This window comes from Benincasa hispida, chromosome 12 (assembly GCF_009727055.1).
Source record: "Benincasa hispida cultivar B227 chromosome 12, ASM972705v1, whole genome shotgun sequence".
Classification (NCBI taxonomy): domain Eukaryota; kingdom Viridiplantae; phylum Streptophyta; class Magnoliopsida; order Cucurbitales; family Cucurbitaceae; genus Benincasa; species Benincasa hispida.
In genome coordinates, this window is record NC_052360.1 from 34,602,290 (window position 1) to 34,609,997 (window position 7,708).

The 7,708-nt window shown below is 35.4% G+C and overlaps 1 protein-coding gene across 2 annotated transcripts; it reads left to right on the forward strand.

Annotated features, from left to right (window-relative positions):
- The first annotated feature begins 652 nt into the window (after positions 1 to 652).
- LOC120068254 (probable prefoldin subunit 5) lies at positions 653 to 6,134 on the forward strand. 2 transcript variants are annotated; one of them, XM_039019967.1, is made up of 4 exons: positions 653 to 942; positions 1,079 to 1,182; positions 1,993 to 2,070; positions 2,957 to 3,507. In XM_039019967.1, exons 1-4 carry the CDS (start codon positions 729 to 731, stop codon positions 2,957 to 2,959), a joined length of 399 nt encoding a protein of 132 aa, XP_038875895.1. In that variant the 5' UTR covers positions 653 to 728; the 3' UTR covers positions 2,960 to 3,507. The 2 variants fall into 2 exon arrangements, with proteins under 2 accessions (XP_038875895.1, XP_038875894.1); XM_039019966.1 differs by lacking the exon at positions 2,957 to 3,507 and adding an exon at positions 5,691 to 6,134 and having other exon boundaries at positions 657 to 942.
- The last annotated feature ends 1,574 nt before the right edge of the window (positions 6,135 to 7,708 follow it).

Sequence of the window (7,708 nt, forward strand, 5' to 3'; positions counted from 1 at the left end):
ATTGCAGATATTTAGGTGATTTCTTTGATTTTGATGGAAGAAACAAGAAAAGTTAGTGAACTGTGATGGTTGTTGGTTGGTTTCAGGCATTTTTTGCGAAATTGATGCGAACTGCAAGCATGACGGCGAAGATGTTCGTGGGATGGGAGAGAATTGCGACGACCAACAATCGAAGAAGAAGAAGAAGTAGTCGATTGTAAAACTCGAAGAAGAAGAAGACGCAGTCGATTGTAGAACTCGAAGAAGAAGGAGCCGATCGTTCAATTGAATGTTGAGGATAAAGAAATCAGCGATGAAAAGAGCACAAAAGGATAGTTTTGGTATTTTTAAAAATGTTTATAGTTCTTATGTAATGCATTTTTTTTTTTGCTATTCTGTAAATAATTTGCCATTTTTTCCATCTACGAGGATTTTTCAAACAATAATTATGTATTTTTTAATATAAAATATGTTTATAAATAAATAAATAATATTTTAATGTCGATTAACATTTGGTGAGCAAATATAAGTGATTTACAATGGTTTAGATTTGAATTCAATTTTTGAATTCCTCTACCAAACAAATATGTGAAAATATGAAATATAAGTTTTTTTTTTTTTTTTTTTTTTCAAATTTTTGATTCGAACCGAACCGGTAGACCCGTTCATCAAAGAAAGGTCAAGAAGAAAGAAATCTGGTGTGGAACTCGCAGATTGTAGAGAGTTGTGAGATTGAGGAAAGTGAATCAATGGCGTCGAGAAAAGGAGGCAGCGCCGGCGAAGGGATGAGATCGTTGGAGTTGGAGTTGGAGAAGATGAGTGTCGAGCAACTCAAAGCTCTCAAGGAACAAACTGATATGGAAGTCAATCTCCTTCACGACAGCCTTAACAACATTCGCACAGCCACTTCTCGCCTTGACATTGCCTCCACTGCTCTCCACGACCTCTCGCTCCGTCCTCAAGGTTCGTTTTCTCTGTTTTCATGGCTGCTGCTTCAGAATCTAATCTGTAATTCCTTCATCTGTTTCATTTTGTTTTTACTATTTGGTGATTAGGTTTTTTTTTTTTTGCCCCCCTTCCAATAATGCTTGTTTTTTAGGCAAGAAGATGTTGGTGCCGCTTACTGCGTCGCTTTACGTTCCTGGGACGCTTGATGAGGCCGATAAGGTCTTGGTAGATGTAGGCACGGGATACTTCATTGAGGTCAGTTTCGTTGAATTTTGAACCTCATTGTTTGGTTTCCATTCTTCAATGCTTGATTTACTTTTTTCTTGCATTTTCAATAAAAAAAAAAAAAAAAAAAAAGAGGTCGAAATTCTATTTGGTGTTTATTTGATTTCATTCACCAAACGAGACTAGTGTTGCTGAAAATTTAACTTCGTTTTCCAACATATAGGCAATGTACTTATATTACAAAATGTTATCAATTACGTATTTTTCACAATTTAGTGTAGTGCCTTTTGTCGAGTGATGCATGGTGGTTTTCTTTGGCTTTCTGTTGTCAATACTCCATTTGATAACCATTTGATTTTGAAAATTGATCTTGTTTCCTCACCATCTTTTTCAAGATAACATTTAAGTCTTACCCAAATTTAAAAACCAATAACAAGATTTTAAAAACTATTTTTTTTAGTTTTCAAAACTTGACTTCAATTTTAAAAACATTGTTAGAAAGTAGATAACAAAATAAAGAAGCTCATGGAAGTAGTGTTTATAAGTTTAATTTTTCAGAAAACAAAAGTGAAAAACTAAAATCCAAATGATTATCAAACGGGATCCAAATGATTTACTTGTAGATTTAGCTTCTAAATAGGGCACTTTATGTAGATCAATCTTTCCTACCTATCAGAATTTATTCTAATCAATTAGCATTGATTGATGGCAATTGTTATCATCAATGAGGAACTTATTACTCAATGAGTAAAAGAATCATGATTCATGTTTGTAAAAAATAATCAGTTTATCATGTATTGATGTTGGTAATGTGTTCTCATGATTTGATGGTTGAATCAGAAAACAATGGCTGAAGGAAAAGATTACTGTGATCGAAAGATCAAATTGCTGAAGTCGAATTTTGACCAACTAATTGAGGTAATGTGACTACTTTGAAGTTCAATATGGAACAACAAGTTTTCAATTTAAAATAACAGTGAAAGAAGTGTTGATATCCGAACCATGTATTGTAGTTCCTTCTTGTTAATTCTGCATCCTTATTTGTGAATGAAATATAGCATCATGTTGGTAGTTGGTACAATCATAACAAATTTTTAAAACTAAAAAAACTAGCAGTTTCTTTAAAAATGTTTTAAACATGAAAAAAAAACAACATAAATTGATTGAACAAGTATAATATTTTTTAAAACAGGAAAGAAAAGGTGACATTGTTGTTAAAAGAGGTCTTAAATATTTGAGTTATCATATACAATTGTCTTTCTTTATTTCTAATGTGTTTTATCAACTTCTTTTTCAATCTTATCTTCCTTTTAATGCAAAAATACCCTATGATATTCCGTTTAGGAAGTTAGGTTCTACTGTCTTGACTTTATGCGATGTCTATGATTGGAGGTAAACATATTTCTGTCACTTAATTTTGAAGCAGTCCTCACTGGCACTTTAGGTACTAGAACTGACCGTCAATAGGGAATCTAGGGCTAGGGAAGAATAGCCACATGAGTAGATTTATTTCTGAGTCCTTCTATTGTTGGTAGCCTTTTTTTTATCAAAAGGCCAGTGCCAAGTTTGGTTGTATGAGTGTGACTTGTGAGGCCTCCAAAGCCCCCAAATTGTATGTCATATCACCTCAATTTAGCTCTTTGAAAGGGATGCATAGGTGCAAAGCTCCCTTGGGACACTATGTGACGAGAGCCCTTCTGGAAACACATGATATATCCTTAAAGATTCTCTTGAAACATTCGCATTAGTAATTTCCTTAGTTTTTCATGATATGGTATTCACAATGTTATAACTTTCCCTGTAGTGAAAGAAGAATGGTGAGAGGTTTTTCCTTTGGTAGGCGTTCGGTTGAGGTTATTCTTCTTCAGTATGCAGATGATATGTTGATCTTTTGCTCTTGGAGTGTGGGGAATTTGAGGGCTTGTTGGTCGGTTGTCAACTTGTTCCTACTGGGCTCAGGTCTTTCCCTAAATGTTTCCAAAACTTCCCTATTGGGATTAATTTGAGCCCCGATAAGCTTGCTACTAGTGCGGATTTTTTGGGCTGCAAAGTTGATTGCTTCCCTTTTATTTATTTGGGCTTCCCTCTCAGAGGAAGAAATGCTTCTAAGGTGGGGTGGAATGCTCTTGAAGAGAAGTTCAAAAAGAAAATTGATAAATGGTGCGGTTTGGTCCTTTCTAAAGAAGGGAGGTTAACTCTTGAACAATCGGTTATTAACAGTTTATTGTGTTATTTCTTTTCTTTGCCGAAGGCCCCTAAGTGTTATATCAACAGGATGGAGAAGATTATTAGAGATTTTGTGTGGGATGGTGGGAGTTTTAAACTGGCTTCTCATCTTGTCAAGTGGCAGTGGTCTTCCCTCCTTATAATACGGTGGGCTTGTTTGATTTCGTTTTTTTTTNCTCAACCTCCGCCCTTAGGTTGTTCCTTTCTTTCACGGCTTAATGCATTTCTCTGTTTCTTATAAAAAAAAATATATATAACTTTCTATTTGTAGAATTTTCATTTGAATTTGTTTATTGCGCACCTTAAGTTAAAAAAAACCCATGCTCTTCACTGTTTCCTCTCCTATCAAAAACCCAAGAATGGAGAGAGAATTTTTATTTAATTTATCCAGGAGTGTATGTAAGCTTATGCTGTTAGCAGATTCTTTGTTAACGAGGAACATGAGCAGAAACTTTCCCGGGGACATGTGAACGAAGGCCAATTATTTCCCGTGTATTGTTAGCAAAGGCCTCCTCGACATTGAGGCAAGGTACTCAACTCATAAATTTCGAAGTAGGTGCTTGTGTGAGTGGTCACTACCCGTAAGTTTAGGCTGTACTTCTAGGATATTTGACATGTACCACGTATCATCTTTACTTTGTAGAATAGTTCCCACAAGTTTGATTGACTCGTCAAGGTGAGTAGTTAATCCAAGTGGGTTCAACATGGGATGAAATATGGAGTTCGAGCTCACATCATAGCGTATCAATATTGATAAGGAACTGAGAGAGGAAGGAGGATCCAGATTTTTAGCGACCACTCAGCTAAAGATTGTATAAATTCAAGTCTTCAAGTATAACTCGTAATCTTGAATCCCTTGATTATAAAGCAGTCACTGCAAGAAACTTGCTAGCTCGGGGATATAATATTTCTCTCGTGCATGTCCATGAAGTTTTGAAAAATCCAAACATCTCAAAGATAGATTGAGAGTTAGGAATTAATCGAATGAACCACACTTCTTTGGCTTGACGATGGGTTTTGAATCCTAAAGGACGGTTCCAGTAGATGACAGAATTCCATGGGAACCTAGGTGGTTAAAGGGCACTTTTGTCATCATATAGCTATCAGGGAATGTAGGCTAAGGTGCACCTCAGCACATGTATGGCTGGCCATGTTTCATCACCCTAGGCAATCCAAACTCAAAAGTATAGTCGAGTCGATCATTTTGGCCTGAGTTCAGACAATTGACGAACTTGTCAAAGCTAATTCCAACGAACAACGTATATCCAATTATCTATTCACTGACATTTTTAGTGTAGTTCAGACAACTGAAACTCCAAAGCTAATTCTCTCAATCATTGTAGATCCAATTACCCATTCACTAACTGACATTTTAAGTATACTTGAAATTTTGTTTTGCCAATTGAACTACTGAACACTTTGTCTGGCACAGTTCGAGCCTTTGATCACTTCCATAGGTTTCTGCTGTTTACATTTGCATTTGCTAGATTTTAGGTGAGTGTGAATTACGAGCTTGAGTTCCCTAGTAGTAATGGTCCTAACCAAAGAGATTCAATATTCTGACTTGGATATTGTTTGGTGGATCTCTCAATTGTTCAGCAACGCTATAGCATAAGCTTCGGGATTTTGTGGAATACTCAATTCAGGATGTCTTAACTGGAAAGCTTTTATTTTCTGTGTAATCATGTTCTTAAGTCTCTTTGGAACTCATGTATAAGGATATGAAGAGGATACAATGGGTTCACCTAGTTGAGATATTCGGATGCACCTAGTGACCTTTCTTTCTTTTTTATTGTATCATATTTTTCTTGCTATTTTTTTCATTGTATTTTGAGCATTAATCTCTTTTCATTATATCAATGGAAAGTTCTGATTCCGTTTAAATAATAATAATAATAAATAAAAAAAGCCCTAAACATGTCCTTGTCCCTTGAAGAGCCAACCTTGGACATAAAGTCTTTTTGGGAACTAGAGGGGTGGGCTACCATCGGGTGAGAACCAAGTTGGTGCTGGCCTCAGTTTCAGATAAAAAAGAGTAAATATACATTTAATTTGTTTTATTTCCTAACCATCATAGGATAAGTGGTCAGATCATGTATTTAGCAATGAGTTTAATCTATGGTAGCTACCTATCTAGATCTAATATCCTAGAATTTTCTTGGCATCCAAATATTGTAGAGTCAAGTGGGTTTTCTTATGAAATTGGCCGAGGTGAAAGCAAGTTGGTCTAGATGCCTCATAGATATTAAAAAAAAACATTTATTTCCTTGGAAAAATGTATATTTTGATTATTTTACCATTTCAACATGCAGATTGCTACTAAAAAGAAGAAAGTAGCAGATGAAGCTGGGGTGATCTTACAAGCAAAACTAAAGCAAATGGCTGCTACGATATAGGAAGATGTGTGACCATACCATGTAATATGTAAGGGATTGATTGGTTAGTTAAACACAACCCTTGAAGAATTTCGTAATACCAAAACTTTTACAGGGTAGAGATATGTGGATGAAATAAGAGGGTCGGGTTCAGGTCATATTCGAGGAGTCGGTCGGTTCAGGTCAACTTCTTCAAGTACTCATTGGATGGTTAGAATTTCCATTTCTCTTATATGTAGTGACAGGTGAGGAGAGGAAGATCTATACGGCCACTAGAACCTGTTGAAAGAAGATTTAATGACTCTTCTTTATTCAATCCATGATATGAATGTTGTGCATTTTTAGTTGGCCTTTCTGTCACATGAATTTGTTTCTGAAGAATTTTTGCCCCATCAATTTCATATGTAGAGATTTTGTTTTTGTTTTTGTTTTTTTCCCTCCTAATGAGATTTGATATATCAAATAACTTGCATTCGCCGTAGAAAGGGCCAATATCTGGGGGTTTGGGGATAAATTCAGGGGGAAATTTCAAAAAATATAAAAATAAGGAAAATTATTTATACAAAATAACAAAATTTAATCATTTTAGACTTCTATCAGTTTCTATAACTGATAGACACTGGTAAAGTTCTACCAGTCTGTCAATGATAGACTTCTATCAATTTCTATCATTGATAGACGTTGATAGAAGTCTATCAGTATATTTTTCTTTTTACTATTTTTATAAATAATTTGACATTTTTTCTATTTGTGAAAATTTTCTTAAATTCAATTTGGTTACCCTCTTTCTCAATGATAACGAGTATAGGGGTTGAATTTATTGAAATCTTCAATTGGCTTGGTTTGCTTGTCAATTTAGTGCATGTTTGGGAAAAAATTATTCTAAAAGATGCTTTTAATTACTCAAAGTTAATTTAATATTTAAGTTTGTACAAATGTAATTTTTGTATCAGTGAAATCACTCCTACACATGCTCTTAATTGGTTTGTAAAAAAATTCTTTTTAAATGTTAGTCAAACGTTCAAAACTTCCTTAAAAAACTTCCTTAGTAGTAAGGGGTTTACATGATAAGTTGAAAGGGTTGGTTTTCATTTGTTCTTATGTTGTTGATTGTCATTTAGAGAGTGTTTGACTCATCAACATGAGTTGAGTTGAGTTGAGTAGGTATAATATACCAACTCATTGTTTAGCCTACCAACTTTAAATATTGGTGGAGTTGAGTTGGTATATTTTACCAACTCATCCCAACTCACCCTAACTTTACCTTCTTCCCATGTTTTAAATAACTCCACCCATCGACCGCTATCACACTTCGAGAACTAACTCCGAGCTTTGATAATTACCTCCGATGACAACTTCGACGACCAACTCCGAGCTTCGATAACCACCTCTAATAACAACTCCAACAACCAATTTTGGCCTTCAACAACCACCTCCAATGATCAATTTGCTTCAATAACAAACTTCGATGACCAACTCCAACAACCACCTTCATAGGCTCTGACAACCACCTTTGACTACAAACTTGATGAAAATCACCTTCGATGGTCACCTTTGAGCGAGCAACTCTGACGACCAACTCGGGGCTTAACTCCGACAACCAACTCTAATACCACCTTCATGCGACTAACTTTGGGCTCCGATAGTCACCCCCGACTACAATCTCCACCGAAAATCATCTTCAATGATCAACTTTGATGACCACTTTCGCCTGACCAACTTCGGGATTCGAAAACCACCTTCGATGCCAAACTTCGACAACCAACTCCAATACACCTTCATGCGACCAACTTTAGGCTCTGACAAACACCTCCGACTACAAACTCCAGCAAAAATCATCTTCGACAACCACTTCCGACTACTATAAGACTGATAACTGTTAAAGTATGTTGTAGGGTTGATTATATAAAAAATATTATTTTTTCTACAGTAAGTGCAATATTTATACATAATGA

Bases quoted from the DNA above. Each gene is read 5' to 3' on its own strand.
- LOC120068254 (XM_039019966.1), top strand. From the start codon at position 729: ATGGCGTCGAGAAAAGGAGGCAGCGCCGGCGAAGGGATGAGATCGTTG. The intron at 1,183-1,992 runs GTCAGTTTCGTT...TGGTTGAATCAG, and splicing joins GCACGGGATACTTCATTGAG to AAAACAATGGCTGAAGGAAA. The intron at 2,071-5,690 runs GTAATGTGACTA...TTCAACATGCAG, and splicing joins ATTTTGACCAACTAATTGAG to ATTGCTACTAAAAAGAAGAA.